This window comes from Abramis brama, assembly GCF_963993115.1.
Source record: "Abramis brama genome assembly, chromosome: 8".
NCBI classification, from domain to species: Eukaryota; Metazoa; Chordata; class Actinopteri; order Cypriniformes; family Leuciscidae; genus Abramis; species Abramis brama.
This window is the reverse complement of record NC_139970.1, coordinates 1,387,040-1,410,474: the sequence shown is the minus strand read 5'-3', so window position 1 is coordinate 1,410,474 and position 23,435 is coordinate 1,387,040. Positions and strand designations below refer to the sequence as shown.

Sequence of the window (23,435 nt, the reverse complement as noted above, 5' to 3'; positions counted from 1 at the left end):
GTGTGCAGACTCTGATGGAGACTGTGTGTTTGCAGACTCTGATGGAGACTGTGTGTGTCTGCAGACTCTGATGGAGAGTGTGTGTGTCTGCAGACTCTGATGGAGAGTGTGTGTGTGCAGACTCTGATGGAGAGTGTGTGTTTGCAGACTCTGATGGAGAGTGTGTGTGTGTTTGCAGACTCTGATGGAGAGTGTGTGTGTGCAGACTCTGATGGAGAGTGTGTGTGTGCAGACTCTGATGGAGAGTGTGTGTTTGCAGACTCTGATGGAGAGTGTGTGTTTGCAGACTCTGATGGAGAGTGTGTGTTTGCAGACTCTGATGGAGAGTGTGTGTTTGCAGACTCTGATGGAGAGTGTGTGTGTGTGCAGACTCTGATGGAGAGTGTGTGTGTGTGCAGACTCTGATGGAGAGTGTGTGTGTCTGCAGACTCTGATGGAGAGTGTGTGTGTGTGCAGACTCTGATGGAGAGTGTGTGTTTGCAGACTGATGGAGAGTGTGTGTTTGCAGACTCTGATGGAGAGCGTGTGTGTGCAGACTCTGATGGAGAGTGTGTGTTTGCAGACTCTGATGGAGAGTGTGTGTGTTTGCAGACTCTGATGGAGAGTGTGTGTGTTTGCAGACTCTGATGGAGAGTGTGTGTGTGCAGACTCTGATGGAGAGTGTGTGTTTGCAGACTCTGATGGAGAGTGTGTGTGTGCAGACTCTGATGGAGAGTGTGTGTGTGCAGACTCTGATGGAGAGTGTGTGTGTGCAGACTCTGATGGAGAGTGTGTGTGTGTCTGCAGACTCTGATGGAGAGTGTGTGTTTGCAGACTCTGATGGAGAGTGTGTGTTTGCAGACTCTGATGGAGAGTGTGTGTGTCTGCAGACTCTGATGGAGAGTGTGTGTGTGCAGACTCTGATGGAGAGTGTGTGTTTGCAGACTCTGATGGAGAGTGTGTGTGTGCAGACTCTGATGGAGAGTGTGTGTTTGCAGACTCTGATGGAGAGTGTGTGTTTGCAGACTCTGATGGAGAGTGTGTGTTTGCAGACTCTGATGGAGAGTGTGTGTGTGTGTGTGTGTGCAGACTCTGATGGAGAGTGTGTGTGTTTGCAGACTCTGATGGAGAGTGTGTGTTTGCAGAGAGTGTGTGTTTGCAGACTCTGGAGAGTGTGTGTTTGCAGACTCTGATGGAGAGTGTGTGTGTTTGCAGACTCTGATGGAGAGTGTGTGTGTCTGCAGACTCTGATGGAGAGTGTGTGTGTCTGCAGACTCTGATGGAGAGTGTGTGTGTCTGCAGACTCTGATGGAGAGTGTGTGTTTGCAGACTCTGATGGAGAGTGTGTGTTTGCAGACTCTGATGGAGAGTGTGTGTTTGCAGACTCTGATGGAGAGTGTGTGTGTCTGCAGACTCTGATGGAGAGTGTGTGTGTGCAGACACTGATGGAGAGTGTGTGTGTGCAGACTCTGATGGAGAGTGTGTGTGTCTGCAGACTCTGATGGAGAGTGTGTGTGTGCAGACTCTGATGGAGAGTGTGTGTTTGCAGACTCTGATGGAGAGTGTGTGTGTGCAGACTCTGATGGAGAGTGTGTGTTTGCAGACTCTGATGGAGAGTGTGTGTTTGCAGACTCTGATGGAGAGTGTGTGTTTGCAGACTCTGATGGAGAGTGTGTGTGTGTGCAGACTCTGATGGAGAGTGTGTGTGTGTGCAGACTCTGATGGAGAGTGTGTGTGTCTGCAGACTCTGATGGAGAGTGTGTGTGTGTGCAGACTCTGATGGAGAGTGTGTGTTTGCAGACTGATGGAGAGTGTGTGTTTGCAGACTCTGATGGAGAGCGTGTGTGTGCAGACTCTGATGGAGAGTGTGTGTTTGCAGACTCTGATGGAGAGTGTGTGTGTTTGCAGACTCTGATGGAGAGTGTGTGTTTGCAGAATCTGATGGAGAGTGTGTGTTTGCAGAGAGTGTGTGTTTGCAGACTCTGATGGAGAGTGTGTGTGTGTGTGTGTGTGCAGACTCTGATGGAGAGTGTGTGTGTTTGCAGACTCTGATGGAGAGTGTGTGTGTTTGCAGACTCTGATGGAGAGTGTGTGTTTGCAGAGAGTGTGTGTTTGCAGACTCTGGAGAGTGTGTGTTTGCAGACTCTGATGGAGAGTGTGTGTTTGCAGACTCTGATGGAGAGTGTGTGTTTGCAGAATCTGATGGAGAGTGTGTGTTTGCAGAGAGTGTGTGTTTGCAGACTCTGATGGAGAGTGTGTGTGTGTGTGTGTGTGCAGACTCTGATGGAGAGTGTGTGTGTTTGCAGACTCTGATGGAGAGTGTGTGTGTTTGCAGACTCTGATGGAGAGTGTGTGTTTGCAGAGAGTGTGTGTTTGCAGACTCTGGAGAGTGTGTGTTTGCAGACTCTGATGGAGAGTGTGTGTGTGTCTGCAGACTCTGATGGAGAGTGTGTGTTTGCAGACTCTGATGGAGAGTGTGTGTTTGCAGACTCTGATGGAGAGTGTGTGTTTGCAGACTCTGATGGAGAGTGTGTGTTTGCAGACTCTGATGGAGAGTGTGTGTGTGTTTGCAGACTCTGATGGAGAGTGTGTGTGTGTTTGCAGACTCTGATGGAGAGTGTGTGTTTGCAGACTCTGATGGAGAGTGTGTGTTTCTGCAGACTCTGATGGAGAGTGTGTGTTTGCAGACTCTGATGGAGAGTGTGTGTGTCTGCAGACTCTGATGGAGAGTGTGTGTGTGCAGACTCTGATGGAGAGTGTGTGTTTGCAGACTCTGATGGAGAGTGTGTGTGTGTTTGCAGACTCTGATGGAGAGTGTGTGTGTGCAGACTCTGATGGAGAGTGTGTGTGTGCAGACTCTGATGGAGAGTGTGTGTTTGCAGACTCTGATGGAGAGTGTGTGTTTGCAGACTCTGATGGAGAGTGTGTGTGTGTTTGCAGACTCTGATGGAGAGTGTGTGTTTGCAGACTCTGATGGAGAGTGTGTGTTTGCAGACTCTGATGGAGAGTGTGTGTGTGCAGACTCTGATGGAGAGTGTGTGTGTGTGCAGACTCTGATGGAGAGTGTGTGTGTCTGCAGACTCTGATGGAGAGTGTGTGTGTGTGCAGACTCTGATGGAGAGTGTGTGTGTCTGCAGACTCTGATGGAGAGTGTGTGTTTGCAGACTCTGATGGAGAGTGTGTGTGTGTGCAGACTCTGATGGAGAGTGTGTGTTTGCAGACTGATGGAGAGTGTGTGTTTGCAGACTCTGATGGAGAGCGTGTGTTTGCAGAGAGTGTGTGTTTGCAGACTCTGAAGAGTGTGTGTGCAGACTCTGATGGAGAGTGTGTGTTTGCAGACTCTGATGGAGAGTGTGTGTTTGCAGACTCTGATGGAGAGTGTGTGTCTGCAGACTCTGATGGAGAGTGTGTGTCTGCAGACTCTGATGGAGAGTGTGTGTCTGCAGACTCTGATGGAGAGTGTGTGTGCAGACTCTGATGGAGAGTGTGTGTGTGTGTGTCTGCAGACTCTGATGGAGAGTGTGTGTTTTTGCAGACTCTGTTGGAGAGTGTGTGTGTGCAGACTCTGATGGAGAGTGTGTGTGTGTGTGTCTGCAGACTCTGATGTAGAGTGTGTGTTTGCAGACTCTGATGGAGAGTGTGTGTTTGCAGAGAGTGTGTGTGCAGACTCTGATGGAGAGTGTGTGTGTGCAGACTCTGATGGAGAGTGTGTGTGTGTGTGTGTGTGCAGACTCTGATGGAGAGTGTGTGTTTGCAGACTCTGATAGACAGTGTGTGTTTGCAGACTCTGATGGAGAGTGTGTGTGTGTGTGTGTGCAGACTCTGATGGAGTGTGTGTGTGTGCAGACTCTGATGGAGAGTGTGTGTTTGCAGACTCTGATGGACAGTGTGTGTTTGCAGACTCTGATGGAGAGTGTTTGTGTGTGTGTGCAGACTCTGATGGAGAGTGTGTGTGTTTGCAGACTCTGATGGACAGTGTGTGTTAGCAGACTCTGATGGACAGTGTGTGTTTGCAGACTCTGATGGACAGTGTGTGTTTGCAGACTCTGATGGAGAGTGTGTGTGTGTGTGCAGACTCTGATGGAGAGTGTGTGTATTTGCAGACTCTGATGGAGAGTGTGTGTTTGCAGACTCTGAATTTGTGTATACCAGTGGTTCTTTCAATGCGAGCCAATGAGGTTTGTGCAGTTTTTTCAATGTGCTTATTCAACCCAAAAAATGTTTCTTGCTGGCAAATCAGATTTGAGTGGGGAGGACAAGAATTTGAGTGAAAACTACTTTTTTTTTTTTTTTTGCGATGTTTTGCACAATGCAAATCACAATCACATGGAAACCTTTTATGGTGCTTGTATGTGCCATTTGAGCTTGAAGGTTACAATCCTCATACAATAAAATGAGAACCACTTGTGTATACAATATTTAAGACATCATTAAAACCCTTTTTTTTTTTTTCTTTCAGCATATAATTCACAGTATCTTCTATGCCCTGCTGCAAATGTTACACCAACAAAGGTAGTGGAGTGATTTTCATGTAAATGCAATATATTGTACCTTTTTATTTACCAAGAAAAAGCACAGAGAATCAATATCAAAGTATTGTTTGTTTACCTCTGCAGGGCCCAGTATACGGGATGAATCGTCTTCCTCCACAGCAGCATATGTATGCTTACCAACAATCAACACACACACCACCTCTTCAGTCAACTCCTGCATGCATATATCCTCAAGAGCAGGTCTTTGGTGCTCCCATCCGGTTTGAGTCGCCAGCTACATCCTTACTCTCTCCATACAGTGAAGAGTATTATGGTCACAATTTTCCTCAACCTACAGTCAATCCAACATTGCCAGAGCCTGGATATTTCACTAAGCCATGTGTCGATACATCCATGCAGCCATCCAAGAGCAGTGAAAACAAGACTGTTGACCCCAAGATGAGTCCTGGGTCATTAAGGGATCTTAAAACACTGTTTTCCAAGAAGCAGGGTGAATGGGACTGCGATGTGTGCTGTGTAAGAAACGCTCCCACTTCTGCAGTGTGTGTTGCCTGCAACAGTGCAGCTCCTTCTACGGCAAAGGAAAAACCTGTAGAGGAACTCAAAGGCTCTGCGCCTGTGGCTCCTCCTGCCAAATCTTTTTCTTTTGGACTTACTGGAGACACTGATGTCAGCTCAATGGGCTTAGCATTTGGGTCTCAAAAAACTGTTTCTTTTCAATTTGGATCAAATGATGCTGCAGTAACATCTGTTGACCTTGCAGCTCAGGCTGATAAGAAAACTACTGAGGCTGATGCACCACATCATGCAAAAGTGTCAGCAACTCCAGCACTCCCTTTTGGCTCTGGTTTTGGCTCTCAGTTTGTCAAGAAAGAGGGTCAATGGGACTGTGACTCCTGCTTAGTGCCGAATGAGGCTTCAGCAACTGAATGTGTTTCTTGCAAAGCCCCCTGCAGCACTGAGTTAGCTGCCATGTTTGGTAAAAAAGAGGGACAGTGGGATTGTGACACTTGTCTGACAAGAAATGAAGGTACAGCTAGGCAGTGTGTCTCATGTCAGGCAGCAAACCCAAATATGAAAGGCAAGATCTCTACTGCACCATCAAGTTCCTCTTTTTCATTCAGTTTTGGTATTTCTAGCAAGCAACCTGCTGCAACAGGATTTACAGCCAATTTCAATCCAGGTCCTGCTTTTCAGTTTGGTACAAGTAAGGAAAAAGCATCCTCAGAAGGTTTCAAGTTTGTTGAGTCCTCTACAACTCAGGCTGATAAGTCAAGCAGTTCCAATTTTTCATTCTCCATGCCAGTACCCGCTGGTGGTTTCAACTTTGGCATTGCAGAATCTGAGGCATCCTCAGAAGGTTTCAAGTTTGTTGAGGTTTCATCCAAAGAAATGGATCTTGAAACACTGTTTTCCAAGAAGAAGGGTGAATGGGACTGCGATGTGTGCTGTGTAAGAAACACTCCCACATCTGCAGTGTGTGTTGTCTGCAACAGTGCAGCTCCTTCTACAGCAAAGGAAAAAACAAAGTCAAGCAGTTCCAATTTTTCGTTTTCCATGCCAGTGCCCGCTGGTGGTTTCAAGTTTGACATTGCAGAATCTGAGGCAAACGCATCAGATGGACAGTCAGAAAATGGATCTGCATCTCACCTCCTGAAAAATATAGCTGAACTTCACAGAGAGAAGGAAAAAGAGGCAATCCCAAGTTCCTCAGATGAGCCCGTAGACACTGGTAGTCACGATAATAATCCCCTCCTTACCGGTAAGCCTGACTCTTTTAGTTTTGCAGACTTGGCAACGTGCTCACAAGGTAGTTTTCAGTTTGGCCAGGAGGATCCCACTTTCAAAGGCTTTGCAGGGGCTGGCCAGCAGCTGTTTACAGGAATTAATTCCAGCTCCAAGACAGACTCTGAAAGCACCACAACTGCTTTAGAATGTGATAATTACAATTTGCAAGAAGGAGCGCTCAAGAACTATGCTAATTCTTCTGTGTGCAATACCTCTTCGCAACCTGATCCAGTAGCAAAAAGTTTGTTCCATTTTGGCGAATCGTCCAGTTTTCTGCCTATTCTCAGTCCCTCCATGTCTCCATCTAAGCTGAACCAGAGCCAGGCTTCTGTTGGCACAGATGATGAACAAGAAGCATCGCAAGAGGAAGAGCGAGATGGTCAGTACTTTGAGCCTGTTGTGCCAACAAGTAAGCTATCTTCTGTGCCCATAGTTTATGAATAAAACTGTTTAGACCTCTTAGTTAAGATCATGGATGTCCAACCCTGTTCTCAGAGGGGTTCTGCCCTGTAGTTTTAGTTCCAACCCTACTCCCTGCAATTTTTCAAGTAGTCCTCGGTTGATCAAGATTTAGATGAGATCACAGATCTCAGTGTGTGTGTGCAGACTCTGATGGAGAGTGTGTGTGTTTGCAGACTCTGATGGAGAGTGTGTGTGTCTGCAGACTCTGATGGAGAGTGTGTGTGTGCAGACTCTGATGGAGAGTGTGTGTGTGCAGACTCTGATGGAGAGTGTGTGTGTGTCTGCAGACTCTGATGGAGAGTGTGTGTTTGCAGACTCTGATGGAGAGTGTGTGTTTGCAGACTCTGATGGAGAGTGTGTGTGTCTGCAGACTCTGATGGAGAGTGTGTGTTTGCAGACTCTGATGGAGAGTGTGTGTGTCTGCAGACTCTGATGGAGAGTGTGTGTTTGCAGACTCTGATGGAGAGTGTGTGTGTGCAGACTCTGATGGAGAGTGTGTGTTTGCAGACTCTGATGGAGAGTGTGTGTTTGCAGACTCTGATGGAGAGTGTGTGTTTGCAGACTCTGATGGAGAGTGTGTGTGTGTGTGTGTGTGCAGACTCTGATGGAGAGTGTGTGTGTTTGCAGACTCTGATGGAGAGTGTGTGTTTGCAGAGAGTGTGTGTTTGCAGACTCTGGAGAGTGTGTGTTTGCAGACTCTGATGGAGAGTGTGTGTGTTTGCAGACTCTGATGGAGAGTGTGTGTGTCTGCAGACTCTGATGGAGAGTGTGTGTGTCTGCAGACTCTGATGGAGAGTGTGTGTGTCTGCAGACTCTGATGGAGAGTGTGTGTTTGCAGACTCTGATGGAGAGTGTGTGTTTGCAGACTCTGATGGAGAGTGTGTGTGTCTGCAGACTCTGATGGAGAGTGTGTGTGTGCAGACACTGATGGAGAGTGTGTGTGTGCAGACTCTGATGGAGAGTGTGTGTGTCTGCAGACTCTGATGGAGAGTGTGTGTGTGCAGACTCTGATGGAGACTGTGTGTTTGCAGACTCTGATGGAGACTGTGTGTGTCTGCAGACTCTGATGGAGAGTGTGTGTGTCTGCAGACTCTGATGGAGAGTGTGTGTGTGCAGACTCTGATGGAGAGTGTGTGTTTGCAGACTCTGATGGAGAGTGTGTGTGTGTTTGCAGACTCTGATGGAGAGTGTGTGTGTGCAGACTCTGATGGAGAGTGTGTGTGTGCAGACTCTGATGGAGAGTGTGTGTTTGCAGACTCTGATGGAGAGTGTGTGTTTGCAGACTCTGATGGAGAGTGTGTGTTTGCAGACTCTGATGGAGAGTGTGTGTTTGCAGACTCTGATGGAGAGTGTGTGTGTGTGCAGACTCTGATGGAGAGTGTGTGTGTGTGCAGACTCTGATGGAGAGTGTGTGTGTCTGCAGACTCTGATGGAGAGTGTGTGTGTGTGCAGACTCTGATGGAGAGTGTGTGTTTGCAGACTGATGGAGAGTGTGTGTTTGCAGACTCTGATGGAGAGCGTGTGTGTGCAGACTCTGATGGAGAGTGTGTGTTTGCAGACTCTGATGGAGAGTGTGTGTGTTTGCAGACTCTGATGGAGAGTGTGTGTGTTTGCAGACTCTGATGGAGAGTGTGTGTGTGCAGACTCTGATGGAGAGTGTGTGTTTGCAGACTCTGATGGAGAGTGTGTGTGTGCAGACTCTGATGGAGAGTGTGTGTGTGCAGACTCTGATGGAGAGTGTGTGTGTGCAGACTCTGATGGAGAGTGTGTGTGTGTCTGCAGACTCTGATGGAGAGTGTGTGTTTGCAGACTCTGATGGAGAGTGTGTGTTTGCAGACTCTGATGGAGAGTGTGTGTGTCTGCAGACTCTGATGGAGAGTGTGTGTGTGCAGACTCTGATGGAGAGTGTGTGTTTGCAGACTCTGATGGAGAGTGTGTGTGTGCAGACTCTGATGGAGAGTGTGTGTTTGCAGACTCTGATGGAGAGTGTGTGTTTGCAGACTCTGATGGAGAGTGTGTGTTTGCAGACTCTGATGGAGAGTGTGTGTGTGTGTGTGTGTGCAGACTCTGATGGAGAGTGTGTGTGTTTGCAGACTCTGATGGAGAGTGTGTGTTTGCAGAGAGTGTGTGTTTGCAGACTCTGGAGAGTGTGTGTTTGCAGACTCTGATGGAGAGTGTGTGTGTTTGCAGACTCTGATGGAGAGTGTGTGTGTCTGCAGACTCTGATGGAGAGTGTGTGTGTCTGCAGACTCTGATGGAGAGTGTGTGTGTCTGCAGACTCTGATGGAGAGTGTGTGTTTGCAGACTCTGATGGAGAGTGTGTGTTTGCAGACTCTGATGGAGAGTGTGTGTTTGCAGACTCTGATGGAGAGTGTGTGTGTCTGCAGACTCTGATGGAGAGTGTGTGTGTGCAGACACTGATGGAGAGTGTGTGTGTGCAGACTCTGATGGAGAGTGTGTGTGTCTGCAGACTCTGATGGAGAGTGTGTGTGTGCAGACTCTGATGGAGAGTGTGTGTTTGCAGACTCTGATGGAGAGTGTGTGTGTGCAGACTCTGATGGAGAGTGTGTGTTTGCAGACTCTGATGGAGAGTGTGTGTTTGCAGACTCTGATGGAGAGTGTGTGTTTGCAGACTCTGATGGAGAGTGTGTGTGTGTGCAGACTCTGATGGAGAGTGTGTGTGTGTGCAGACTCTGATGGAGAGTGTGTGTGTCTGCAGACTCTGATGGAGAGTGTGTGTGTGTGTGCAGACTCTGATGGAGAGTGTGTGTTTGCAGACTGATGGAGAGTGTGTGTTTGCAGACTCTGATGGAGAGCGTGTGTGTGCAGACTCTGATGGAGAGTGTGTGTTTGCAGACTCTGATGGAGAGTGTGTGTGTTTGCAGACTCTGATGGAGAGTGTGTGTGTTTGCAGACTCTGATGGAGAGTGTGTGTTTGCAGACTCTGATGGAGAGTGTGTGTGTGCAGACTCTGATGGAGAGTGTGTGTTTTTGCAGACTCTGTTGGAGAGTGTGTGTGTGCAGACTCTGATGGAGAGTGTGTGTGTGTGTGTCTGCAGACTCTGATGGAGAGTGTGTGTGTGCAGACTCTGATGGAGAGTGTGTGTGTGTGTGTGTCTGCAGACTCTGATGGAGAGTGTGTGTTTTTGCAGACTCTGTTGGAGAGTGTGTGTGTGCAGACTCTGATGGAGAGTGTGTGTGTGTGTGTCTGCAGACTCTGATGGAGAGTGTGTGTGTGCAGACTCTGATGGAGAGTGTGTGTGTGTGTGTCTGCAGACTCTGATGGAGAGTGTGTGTGTGCAGAGACTGATGGAGAGTGTGTGTGTTTTTGCAGACTCTGATGGAGAGTGTGTGTGTGCAGACTCTGATGGAGAGTGTGTGTTCGCAGACTCTGATGGAGAGTGTGTGTTTGCAGACTCTGATGGAGAGTGTGTGTTTGCAGACTCTGGAGAGTGTGTGTGTGTGTGTGCAGACTCTGATGGAGAGTGTGTGTTTGCAGACTCTGATGGAGAGTGTGTGTTTGCAGACTCTGGAGAGTGTGTGTGTGTGTGTGCAGACTCTGATGGAGAGTGTGTGTTTGCAGACTCTGATGGACAGTGTGTGTTTGCAGACTCTGATGGAGAGTGTGTGTGTGTGTGTGCAGACTCTGATGGACAGTGTGTGTTTGCAGACTCTGATGGAGAGTGTGTGTTTGCAGACTCTGATGGAGAGTGTGTGTTTGCAGACTCTGATGGAGAGTGTGTGTTTGCAGAGAGTGTGTGTTTGCAGACTCTGATGGAGAGTGTGTGTGTGTGTGTGTGCAGACTCTGATGGAGAGTGTGTGTGTTTACAGACTGATGGAGAGTGTGTGTGTGCAGACTCTGATGGAGAGTGTGTGTGTTCAGACTCTGATGGAGTGTGTGTGTTTGCAGACTCTGATGGAGAGTGTGTGTGTCTGCAGACTCTGATGGAGAGTGTGTGTTTGCAGACTCTGATGGAGTGTGTGTGTTTGCAGACTCTGATGGAGAGTGTGTGTGTGCAGACTCTGATGGAGAGTGTGTGTGTGTTTGCAGACTCTGATGGAGAGTGTGTGTTTGCAGACTCTGATGGAGAGTGTGTGTGTGTTTGCAGACTCTGATGGAGAGTGTGTGTTTGCAGACTCTGATGGAGAGTGTGTGTGTGCAGACTCTGATGGAGAGTGTGTGTGTTTGCAGACTCTGATGGAGAGTGTGTGTTTGCAGACTCTGATGGAGAGTGTGTGTTTGCAGACTCTGATGGAGAGTGTGTGTGTGCAGACTCTGATGGAGAGTGTGTGTGTCTGCAGACTCTGATGGAGAGTGTGTGTTTGCAGACTCTGACGGAGAGTGTGTGTGTGTGCAGACTCTGATGGAGAGTGTGTGTCTGCAGACTCTGATGGAGAGTGTGTGTGTGTTTGCAGACTCTGATGGAGAGTGTGTGTTTGCAGACTCTGATGGAGAGTGTGTGTGTGCAGACTCTGATGGAGAGTGTGTGTGTGTTTGCAGACTCTGATGGAGAGTGTGTGTGTGCAGACTCTGATGGAGAGTGTGTGTGTGCAGACTCTGATGGAGAGTGTGTGTTTGCAGACTCTGATGGAGAGTGTGTATTTGCAGACTCTGATGGAGAGTGTGTGTTTGCAGACTCTGATGGAGAGTGTGTATTTGCAGACTCTGATGGAGAGTGTGTGTGTGTTTGCAGACTCTGATGGAGAGTGTGTGTGTGCAGACTCTGATGGAGAGTGTGTGTGTGCAGACTCTGATGGAGAGTGTGTGTGTGCAGACTCTGATGGAGAGTGTGTGTTTGCAGACTCTGATGGAGAGTGTGTGTGTGTTTGCAGACTCTGATGGAGAGTGTGTGTGTGCAGACTCTGATGGAGAGTGTGTGTGTGTTTGCAGACTCTGATGGAGAGTGTGTGTGTGCAGACTCTGATGGAGAGTGTGTGTGTGCAGACTCTGATGGAGAGTGTGTGTTTGCAGACTCTGATGGAGAGTGTGTGTGTGCAGACTCTGATGGAGAGTGTGTGTGTGCAGACTCTGATGGAGAGTGTGTGTGTGCAGACTCTGATGGAGAGTGTGTGTGTGTTTGCAGACTCTGATGGAGAGTGTGTGTGTGCAGACTCTGATGGAGAGTGTGTGTGTGCAGACTCTGATGGAGAGTGTGTGTGTGTGCAGACTCTGATGGAGAGTGTGTGTGTTTGCAGACTCTGATGGAGAGTGTGTGTGTGCAGACTCTGATGGAGAGTGTGTGTTTGCAGACTCTGATGGAGAGTGTGTGTGTGCAGACTCTGATGGAGAGTGTGTGTGTGCAGACTCTGATGGAGAGTGTGTGTTTGCAGACTCTGATGGAGAGTGTGTGTGTGTGCAGACTCTGATGGAGAGTGTGTGTTTGCAGACTCTGATGGAGAGTGTGTGTGTGCAGACTCTGATGGAGAGTGTGTGTGTGCAGACTCTGATGGAGAGTGTGTGTGTGCAGACTCTGATGGAGAGTGTGTGTGAGTGTGTGTGTGTGTGTCTGCAGACTCTGATGGAGAGTGTGTGTTTTTGCAGACTCTGTTGGAGAGTGTGTGTGTGCAGACTCTGATGGAGAGTGTGTGTGTGCAGACTCTGATGGAGAGTGTGTGTTTGCAGACTCTGATGGACAGTGTGTGTTTGCAGACTCTGATGGAGAGTGTGTGTGTGCAGACTCTGATGGAGAGTGTGTGTGTGCAGACTCTGATGGAGAGTGTGTGTGTGCAGACTCTGATGGAGAGTGTGTGTGTGCAGACTCTGATGGAGAGTGTGTGTGTGCAGACTCTGATGGAGAGTGTGTGTGTGTGTGCAGACTCTGATGGAGAGTGTGTGTGTGTTTGCAGACTCTGATGGAGAGTGTGTGTGTGCAGACTCTGATGGAGAGTGTGTGTGTGCAGACTCTGATGGAGAGTGTGTGTGTGCAGACTCTGATGGAGAGTGTGTGTGTGCAGACTCTGATGGAGAGTGTGTGTGTGTGTGTCTGCAGACTCTGATGGAGAGTGTGTGTTTTTGCAGACTCTGATGGAGTGTGTGTGTGTGTGCAGACTCTGATGGAGAGTGTGTGTGTGTTTGCAGACTCTGATGGAGAGTGTGTGTGTGTTTGCAGACTCTGATGGAGAGTGTGTGTGTGCAGACTCTGATGGAGAGTGTGTGTTTGCAGACTCTGATGGAGAGTGTGTGTTTGCAGACTCTGATGGAGAGTGTGTGTGTGCAGACTCTGATGGAGAGTGTGTGTGTGCAGACTCTGATGGAGAGTGTGTGTTTGCAGACTCTGATGGACAGTGTGTGTTTGCAGACTCTGATGGAGAGTGTGTGTTTGCAGACTCTGATGGACAGTGTGTGTGCAGACTCTGATGGAGAGTGTGTGTTTGCAGACTCTGATGGACAGTGTGTGTTTGCAGACTCTGATGGAGAGTGTGTGTTTGCAGACTCTGATGGACAGTGTGTGTTCGCAGACTCTGATGGAGAGTGTGTGTTCGCAGACTCTGATGGAGAGTGTGTGTTTGCAGACTCTGATGGAGAGTGTGTGTTTGCAGACTCTGATGGAGAGTGTGTGTTTGCAGACTCTGATGGAGAGTGTGTGTTTGCAGACTCTGGAGAGTGTGTGTGTCTGCAGACTCTGATGGAGAGTGTGTGTGTGCAGACTCTGATGGAGAGTGTGTGTGTGCAGACTCTGATGGAGAGTGTGTGTGTGCAGACTCTGATGGAGAGTGTGTGTGTGCAGACTCTGATGGAGAGTGTGTGTGTGCAGACTCTGATGGAGAGTGTGTGTGTGTGTGCAGACTCTGATGGAGAGTGTGTGTGTGTTTGCAGACTCTGATGGAGAGTGTGTGTGTGCAGACTCTGATGGAGAGTGTGTGTGTGCAGACTCTGATGGAGAGTGTGTGTGTGCAGACTCTGATGGAGAGTGTGTGTGTGCAGACTCTGATGGAGAGTGTGTGTGTGCAGACTCTGATGGAGAGTGTGTGTGTGCAGACTCTGATGGAGAGTGTGTGTGTGTGTGTCTGCAGACTCTGATGGAGAGTGTGTGTTTTTGCAGACTCTGATGGAGTGTGTGTGTGTGTGCAGACTCTGATGGAGAGTGTGTGTGTGTTTGCAGACTCTGATGGAGAGTGTGTGTGTGTTTGCAGACTCTGATGGAGAGTGTGTGTGTGCAGACTCTGATGGAGAGTGTGTGTTTGCAGACTCTGATGGAGAGTGTGTGTGTGCAGACTCTGATGGAGAGTGTGTGTGTGCAGACTCTGATGGAGAGTGTGTGTGTTTGCAGACTCTGATGGAGAGTGTGTGTGTTTGCAGACTCTGATGGAGAGTGTGTGTGTGCAGACTCTGTTGGAGAGTGTGTGTGTGCAGACTCTGATGGAGAGTGTGTGTGTGCAGACTCTGTTGGAGAGTGTGTGTGTGCAGACTCTGATGGAGAGTGTGTGTTTGCAGACTCTGATGGAGAGTGTGTGTGTGCAGACTCTGATGGAGAGTGTGTGTTTGCAGACTCTGATGGAGAGTGTGTGTGTGCAGACTCTGATGGAGAGTGTGTGTGTTTGCAGACTCTGATGGAGAGTGTGTGTGTGCAGACTCTGATGGAGAGTGTGTGTGTTTGCAGACTCTGATGGAGAGTGTGTGTGTGCAGACTCTGATGGAGAGTGTGTGTGTGCAGACTCTGTTGGAGAGTGTGTGTGTGCAGACTCTGATGGAGAGTGTGTGTTTGCAGACTCTGATGGAGAGTGTGTGTTTGCAGACTCTGATGGAGAGTGTGTGTGTGCAGACTCTGATGGAGAGTGTGTGTGTGCAGACTCTGATGGAGAGTGTGTGTTTGCAGACTCTGATGGACAGTGTGTGTTTGCAGACTCTGATGGAGAGTGTGTGTTTGCAGACTCTGATGGACAGTGTGTGTGCAGACTCTGATGGAGAGTGTGTGTTTGCAGACTCTGATGGACAGTGTGTGTTTGCAGACTCTGATGGAGAGTGTGTGTTTGCAGACTCTGATGGACAGTGTGTGTTCGCAGACTCTGATGGAGAGTGTGTGTTCGCAGACTCTGATGGAGAGTGTGTGTTTGCAGACTCTGATGGAGAGTGTGTGTTTGCAGACTCTGATGGAGAGTGTGTGTTTGCAGACTCTGATGGAGAGTGTGTATTTGCAGACTCTGGAGAGTGTGTGTGTCTGCAGACTCTGATGGAGAGTGTGTGTGTGCAGACTCTGATGGAGAGTGTGTGTGTGCAGACTCTGATGGAGAGTGTGTGTGTGCAGACTCTGATGGAGAGTGTGTGTGTGCAGACTCTGATGGAGAGTGTGTGTGTGCAGACTCTGATGGAGAGTGTGTGTGTGCAGACTCTGTTGGAGAGTGTGTGTGTGCAGACTCTGATGGAGAGTGTGTGTTTGCAGACTCTGATGGAGAGTGTGTGTGTGCAGACTCTGATGGAGAGTGTGTGTGTGCAGACTCTGATGGAGAGTGTGTGTTTGCAGACTCTGATGGAGAGTGTGTGTGTGCAGACTCTGATGGAGAGTGTGTGTTTGCAGACTCTGATGGACAGTGTGTGTGCAGACTCTGATGGAGAGTGTGTGTTTGCAGACTCTGATGGAGAGTGTGTGTGTGCAGACTCTGATGGAGAGTGTGTGTTCGCAGACTCTGATGGAGAGTGTGTGTTTGCAGACTCTGATGGAGAGTGTGTGTTTGCAGACTCTGATGGAGAGTGTGTGTTTGCAGACTCTGATGGAGAGTGTGTGTTTGCAGACTCTGGAGAGTGTGTGTGTGTGTGTGCAGACTCTGATGGAGAGTGTGTGTGTTTGCAGACTCTGATGGAGAGTGTGTGTGTGCAGACTCTGATGGAGAGTGTGTGTTTGCAGACTCTGATGGACAGTGTGTGTTTGCAGACTCTGATGGAGAGTGTGTGTGTGTGTGCAGACTCTGATGGAGAGTGTGTGTTTGCAGACTCTGATGGAGAGTGTGTGTTTGCAGACTCTGATGGACAGTGTGTGTTTGCAGACTCTGATGGAGAGTGTGTGTGTGTGTGTGCAGACTCTGATGGAGAGTGTGTGTTTGCAGACTCTGATGGACAGTGTGTGTGTGTGTGTGCAGACTCTGATGGAGAGTGTGTGTTTGCAGACTCTGATGGAGAGTGTGTGTGTGTGTGTGTAGACTCTGATGGAGAGTGTGTGTTTGCAGACTCTGATGGAGAGTGTGTGTGTGCAGACTCTGATGGAGAGTGTGTGTGTGCAGACTCTGATGGAGAGTGTGTGTGTGCAGACTCTGATGGAGAGTGTGTGTGTGTTTGCAGACTCTGATGGAGAGTGTGTGTGTGCAGACTCTGATGGAGAGTGTGTGTGTGCAGACTCTGATGGAGAGTGTGTGTGTGTGCAGACTCTGATGGAGAGTGTGTGTGTTTGCAGACTCTGATGGAGAGTGTGTGTGTGCAGACTCTGATGGAGAGTGTGTGTTTGCAGACTCTGATGGAGAGTGTGTGTGTGCAGACTCTGATGGAGAGTGTGTGTTTGCAGACTCTGATGGAGAGTGTGTGTGTGTGCAGACTCTGATGGAGAGTGTGTGTTTGCAGACTCTGATGGAGAGTGTGTGTGTGCAGACTCTGATGGAGAGTGTGTGTGTGCAGACTCTGATGGAGAGTGTGTGTGTGCAGACTCTGATGGAGAGTGTGTGTGAGTGTGTGTGTGTGTGTCTGCAGACTCTGATGGAGAGTGTGTGTTTTTGCAGACTCTGTTGGAGAGTGTGTGTGTGCAGACTCTGATGGAGAGTGTGTGTGTGCAGACTCTGATGGAGAGTGTGTGTTTGCAGACTCTGATGGACAGTGTGTGTTTGCAGACTCTGATGGAGAGTGTGTGTGTGCAGACTCTGATGGAGAGTGTGTGTGTGCAGACTCTGATGGAGAGTGTGTGTGTGTGTGCAGACTCTGATGGAGAGTGTGTGTGTGTGTGCAGACTCTGATGGAGAGTGTGTGTGTGCAGACTCTGATGGAGAGTGTGTGTGTGCAGACTCTGATGGAGAGTGTGTGTGTGCAGACTCTGATGGAGAGTGTGTGTGTGTGTGCAGACTCTGATGGAGAGTGTGTGTGTGTTTGCAGACTCTGATGGAGAGTGTGTGTGTGCAGACTCTGATGGAGAGTGTGTGTGTGCAGACTCTGATGGAGAGTGTGTGTGTGCAGACTCTGATGGAGAGTGTGTGTGTGCAGACTCTGATGGAGAGTGTGTGTGTGCAGACTCTGATGGAGAGTGTGTGTGTGCAGACTCTGATGGAGAGTGTGTGTGTGTGTGTCTGCAGACTCTGATGGAGAGTGTGTGTTTTTGCAGACTCTGATGGAGTGTGTGTGTGTGTGCAGACTCTGATGGAGAGTGTGTGTGTGTTTGCAGACTCTGATGGAGAGTGTGTGTGTGTTTGCAGACTCTGATGGAGAGTGTGTGTGTGCAGACTCTGATGGAGAGTGTGTGTGTGCAGACTCTGATGGAGAGTGTGTGTGTGCAGACTCTGATGGAGAGTGTGTGTGTGCAGACTCTGATGGAGAGTGTGTGTTTTTGCAGACTCTGATGGAGTGTGTGTGTGTTCGTAGACTCTGATGGAGAGTGTGTGTGTGTGCAGACTCTGATGGAGAGTGTGTGTGTTTGCAGACTCTGATGGAGAGTGTGTGTGTTTGCAGACTCTGATGGAGAGTGTGTGTGTGCAGACTCTGATGGAGAGTGTGTGTGTGCAGACTCTGTTGGAGAGTGTGTGTGTGCAGACTCTGATGGAGAGTGTGTGTGTGCAGACTCTGTTGGAGAGTGTGTGTGTGCAGACTCTGATGGAGAGTGTGTGTTTGCAGACTCTGATGGAGAGTGTGTGTGTGCAGACTCTGATGGAGAGTGTGTGTTTGCAGACTCTGATGGAGAGTGTGTGTGTGCAGACTCTGATGGAGAGTGTGTGTGTTTGCAGACTCTGATGGAGAGTGTGTGTGTGCAGACTCTGATGGAGAGTGTGTGTGTTTGCAGACTCTGATGGAGAGTGTGTGTGTGCAGACTCTGATGGAGAGTGTGTGTGTGCAGACTCTGTTGGAGAGTGTGTGTGTGCAGACTCTGATGGAGAGTGTGTGTTTGCAGACTCTGATGGAGAGTGTGTGTTTGCAGACTCTGATGGAGAGTGTGTGTGTGCAGACTCTGATGGAGAGTGTGTGTGTGCAGACTCTGATGGAGAGTGTGTGTTTGCAGACTCTGATGGACAGTGTGTGTTTGCAGACTCTGATGGAGAGTGTGTGTTTGCAGACTCTGATGGACAGTGTGTGTTTGCAGACTCTGATGGAGAGTGTGTGTTTGCAGACTCTGATGGACAGTGTGTGTTTGCAGACTCTGATGGAGAGTGTGTGTTTGCAGACTCTGATGGACAGTGTGTGTTTGCAGACTCTGATGGAGAGTGTGTGTTCGCAGACTCTGATGGAGAGTGTGTGTTCGCAGACTCTGATGGAGAGTGTGTGTTTGCAGACTCTGATGGAGAGTGTGTGTTTGCAGACTCTGATGGAGAGTGTGTGTTTGCAGACTCTGGAGAGTGTGTGTGTCTGCAGACTCTGATGGAGAGTGTGTGTGTGCAGACTCTGATGGAGAGTGTGTGTGTGCAGACTCTGATGGAGAGTGTGTGTGTGCAGACTCTGATGGAGAGTGTGTGTGTGCAGACTCTGATGGAGAGTGTGTGTGTGTGTGCAGACTCTGATGGAGAGTGTGTGTGTGTTTGCAGACTCTGATGGAGAGTGTGTGTGTGCAGACTCTGATGGAGAGTGTGTGTGTGCAGACTCTGATGGAGAGTGTGTGTGTGCAGACTCTGATGGAGAGTGTGTGTGTGCAGACTCTGATGGAGAGTGTGTGTGTGTGTGTCTGCAGACTCTGATGGAGAGTGTGTGTTTTTGCAGACTCTGATGGAGTGTGTGTGTGTGTGCAGACTCTGATGGAGAGTGTGTGTGTGTTTGCAGACTCTGATGGAGAGTGTGTGTGTGTTTGCAGACTCTGATGGAGAGTGTGTGTGTGCAGACTCTGATGGAGAGTGTGTGTTTGCAGACTCTGATGGAGAGTGTGTGTGTGCAGACTCTGATGGAGAGTGTGTGTGTGCAGACTCTGTTGGAGAGTGTGTGTCTGCAGACTCTGATGGAGAGTGTGTGTGTTTGCAGACTCTGATGGAGAGTGTGTGTGTTTGCAGACTCTGATGGAGAGTGTGTGTATGGAGAGTGTGTGTGTGCAGACTCTGTTGGAGAGTGTGTGTGTGCAGACTCTGATGGAGAGTGTGTGTTTGCAGACTCTGATGGAGAGTGTGTGTGTGTGTGTGCAGACTCTGATGGAGAGTGTGTGTTTGCAGACTCTGATGGAGAGTGTGTGTGCAGACTCTGATGGACAGTGTGTGTTTGCAGACTCTGATGGAGAGTGTGTGTGTGTGTGTGTAGACTCTGATGGAGAGTGTGTGTTTGCAGACTCTGATGGAGAGTGTGTGTGTGTGTGTGTGCAGACTCTGATGGAGAGTGTGTGTTTGCAGACTCTGATGGAGAGTGTGTGTGTTTGCAGACTCTGATGGAGTGTGTGTGTGTGTGCAGACTCTGATGGAGTGTGTGTGTTTGCAGACTCTGATGGAGAGTGTGTGTGTGTGTGTGCAGACTCTGATGGAGAGTGTGTGTTTGCAGACTCTGATGGAGAGTGTGTGTGTGTGCAGACTCTGATGGAGTGTGTGTGTGTGTGCAGACTCTGATGGACAGTGTGTGTTTGCAGACTCTGATGGAGAGTGTGTGTGTGTGTGTGCAGACTCTGATGGAGAGTGTGTGTTTGCAGACTCTGATGGAGAGTGTGTGTGTGTGCAGACTCTGATGGAGAGTGTGTGTGTGTGCAGACTCTGATGGAGTGTGTGTGTGTGTGCAGACTCTGATGGAGTGTGTGTGTTTGCAGACTCTGATGGACAGTGTGTGTTAGCAGACTCTGATGGAGAGTGTGTGTTTGCAGACTCTGATGGAGAGTGTGTGTTTGCAGACTCTGATGGAGAGTGTGTGTTTGCAGACTCTGATGGAGAGTGTGTGTTTGCAGACTCTGATGGAGAGTGTGTGTGTGTGCAGACTCTGATGGAGAGTGTGTGTTTGCAGACTCTGATGGAGAGTGTGTGTTTGCAGACTCTGATGGAGAGTGTGTGTTTGCAGACTCTGATGGAGAGTGTGTGTGTCTGCAGACTCTGATGGAGAGTGTGTGTTTGCAGACTCTGATGGAGAGTGTGTGTGTTTGCAGACTCTGATGGAGAGAGTGTGTGTTTGCAGACTCTGATGGAGTGTGTGTGTGTGTGTGTGTGTGCAGACTCTGATGGAGAGTGTGTGTGTTTGCAGACTCTGATGGAGTGTGTGTGTGTGTGTGTGTGCAGACTCTGATGGAGAGTGTGTGTGTTTGCAGACTCTGATGGAGAGTGTGTGTTCGTAGACTCTGATGGAGAGTGTGTGTGTTTGCAGACTCTGATGGAGTGTGTGTGTGTGCAGACTCTGATGGAGAGTGTGTGTGTGTGTGCAGACTCTGATGGAGAGTGTGTGTGTGTGTGTGTGTGCAGACTCTGATGGAGAGTGTGTGTTTGCAGACTCTGATGGAGAGAGTGTGTGTGTTCGTAGACTCTGATGGAGAGTGTGTGTGTGTGCAGACTCTGATGGAGTGTGTGTGTGTGCAGACTCTGATGGAGAGTGTGTGTGTGTGTGCAGACTCTGATGGAGAGTGTGTGTTTGCAGACTCTGATGGAGAGTGTGTGTGTGTTTGCAGACTCTGATGGAGAGTGTGTGTGTTTGCAGACTCTGATGGAGAGTGTGTGTTTGCAGACTCTGATGGAGAGTGTGTGTGTGTTTGCAGACTCTGATGGAGAGTGTGTGTCTGCAGACTCTGATGGAGAGTGTGTGTGTTTGCAGACTCTGATGGAGTGTGTGTGTGTGTGTGCAGACTCTGATGGAGAGTGTGTGTGTGCAGACTCTGATGGAGAGTGTGTGTGTGCAGACTCTGATGGAGAGTGTGTGTTTGCAGACTCTGATGGAGAGTGTGTGTTTGCAGACTCTGATGGAAAGTGTGTGTGTGTGTGTGCAGACTCTGATGGAGAGTGTGTGTGTGTGTGTGCAGACTCTGATGGAGAGTGTGTGTGTGTGTGTGTGTGCAGACTCTGATGGAGAGTGTGTGTGTGTGTCTGCAGACTCTGATGGATAGTGTGTGTGTGTGTTTGCAGACTCTGATGGAGAGTGTGTGTGTGTAGACTCTGATGGAGAGTGTGTGTTTGCAGACTCTGATGGAGAGTGTGTGTGTGCAGACTCTGATGGAGAGTGTGTGTTTGCAGACTCTGATGGAGAGTGTGTGTTTGCAGAATCTGATGGAGAGTGTGTGTGTGTGTGTGTGCAGACTCTGATGGAGAGTGTGTGTGTTTGCAGACTCTGATGGAGAGTGTGTGTGTGTGTGTGTGTGTGCAGACTCTGATGGAGTGTGTGTGTGTTTGCAGACTGATGGAGAGTGTGTGTGTGCAGACTCTGATGGAGAGTGTGTGTGTTTGCAGACTGATGGAGAGTGTGTGTGTGCAGACTCTGATGGAGAGTGTGTGTGTGCAGACTCTGATGGAGAGTGTGTGTGTTTGCAGACTCTGATGGAGAGTGTGTGTGTGTGTGTGCAGACTCTGATGGAGAGTGTGTGTGTTTGCAGACTGATGGAGAGTGTGTGTCTGCAGACTCTGATGGAGAGTGTGTGTGTTTGCAGACTGATGGAGAGTGTGTGTGTGCAGACTCTGATGGAGAGTGTGTGTGTGCAGAATCTGATGGAGAGTGTGTGTGTTTGCAGACTGATGGAGAGTGTGTGTGTGCAGAATCTGATGGAGAGTGTGTGTGTTTGCAGACTGATGGAGAGTGTGTGTGTGCAGACTCTGATGGAGAGTGTGTGTGTGCAGACTCTGATGGAGAGTGTGTGTGTTTGCAGACTCTGATGGAGAGTGTGTGTGTGTGTGTGCAGACTCTGATGGAGAGTGTGTGTGTTTGCAGACTGATGGAGAGTGTGTGTCTGCAGACTCTGATGGAGAGTGTGTGTGTTTGCAGACTGATGGAGAGTGTGTGTGTGCAGACTCTGATGGAGAGTGTGTGTGTGCAGAATCTGATGGAGAGTGTGTGTTTGCAGAGAGTGTGTGTTTGCGGACTCTGATGGAGAGTGTGTGTGTGTGTGTGTGTGTGCAGACTCTGATGGAGAGTGTGTGTTTGCAGACTCTGATGGAGAGTGTGTGTGTGCAGACTCTGATGGAGAGTGTGTGTGTGCAGAATCTGATGTAGAGTGTGTGTGTGTGTGTGCAGACTCTGATGGAGAGTGTGTGTGTGTGTGTGCAGACTCTGATGGAGAGTGTGTGTGTTTGCAGACTCTGATGGACAGTGTGTGTTAGCAGACTCTGATGGAGAGTGTGTGTTTGCAGACTCTGATGGAGAGTGTGTGTTTGCAGACTCTGATGGAGAGTGTGTGTTTGCAGACTCTGATGGAGAGTGTGTGTTTGCAGACTCTGATGGAGAGTGTGTGTGTGTGCAGACTCTGATGGAGAGTGTGTGTTTGCAGACTCTGATGGAGAGTGTGTGTTTGCAGACTCTGATGGAGAGTGTGTGTTTGCAGACTCTGATGGAGAGTGTGTGTGTCTGCAGACTCTGATGGAGAGTGTGTGTTTGCAGACTCTGATGGAGAGTGTGTGTGTTTGCAGACTCTGATGGAGAGAGTGTGTGTTTGCAGACTCTGATGGAGTGTGTGTGTTTGCAGACTCTGATGGAGAGTGTGTGTTTGCAGACTCTGATGGAGAGTGTGTGTTTGCAGACTCTGATGGAGTGTGTGTGTGTGTGTGTGTGTGCAGACTCTGATGGAGAGTGTGTGTGTTTGCAGACTCTGATGGAGAGTGTGTGTGTTTGCAGACTCTGATGGAGAGTGTGTGTGTTTGCAGACTCTGATGGAGAGTGTGTGTTCGTAGACTCTGATGGAGAGTGTGTGTGTTTGCAGACTCTGATGGAGTGTGTGTGTGTGTGTGTGCAGACTCTGATGGAGAGTGTGTGTGTGTGTGCAGACTCTGATGGAGAGTGTGTGTGTGTGTGTGTGTGCAGACTCTGATGGAGAGTGTGTGTTTGCAGACTCTGATGGAGAGAGTGTGTGTGTTCGTAGACTCTGATGGAGAGTGTGTGTGTGTGCAGACTCTGATGGAGTGTGTGTGTGTGCAGACTCTGATGGAGAGTGTGTGTGTGTGTGCAGACTCTGATGGAGAGTGTGTGTTTGCAGACTCTGATGGAGAGTGTGTGTGTGTTTGCAGACTCTGATGGAGAGTGTGTGTGTTTGCAGACTCTGATGGAGAGTGTGTGTTTGCAGACTCTGATGGAGAGTGTGTGTGTGTTTGCAGACTCTGATGGAGAGTGTGTGTCTGCAGACTCTGATGGAGAGTGTGTGTGTTTGCAGACTCTGATGGAGTGTGTGTGTGTGTGTGCAGACTCTGATGGAGAGTGTGTGTGTGCAGACTCTGATGGAGAGTGTGTGTGTGCAGACTCTGATGGAGAGTGTGTGTTTGCAGACTCTGATGGAGAGTGTGTGTTTGCAGACTCTGATGGAAAGTGTGTGTGTGTGTGTGCAGACTCTGATGGAGAGTGTGTGTGTGTGTGTGCAGACTCTGATGGAGAGTGTGTGTGTGTGTGTGTGTGCAGACTCTGATGGAGAGTGTGTGTGTGTGTCTGCAGACTCTGATGGATAGTGTGT

The 23,435-nt window shown here is 49.1% G+C and overlaps 1 protein-coding gene across 1 annotated transcript in view; it reads left to right on the top strand.

Annotated features, from left to right (window-relative positions):
- LOC311088041 (E3 SUMO-protein ligase RanBP2-like) overlaps positions 1 to 23,435 on the top strand; it is a 210,478-nt gene that overhangs the window by 150,437 nt on the left and 36,606 nt on the right. The window contains exons 22-23 of the mRNA XM_084121678.1: positions 4,439 to 4,491; positions 4,596 to 6,639. Of these exons, the coding sequence (XP_083977804.1) occupies positions 4,439 to 4,491; positions 4,596 to 6,639 (2,097 nt within the window). The remainder of the gene's footprint in view (positions 1 to 4,438; positions 4,492 to 4,595; positions 6,640 to 23,435) is intronic.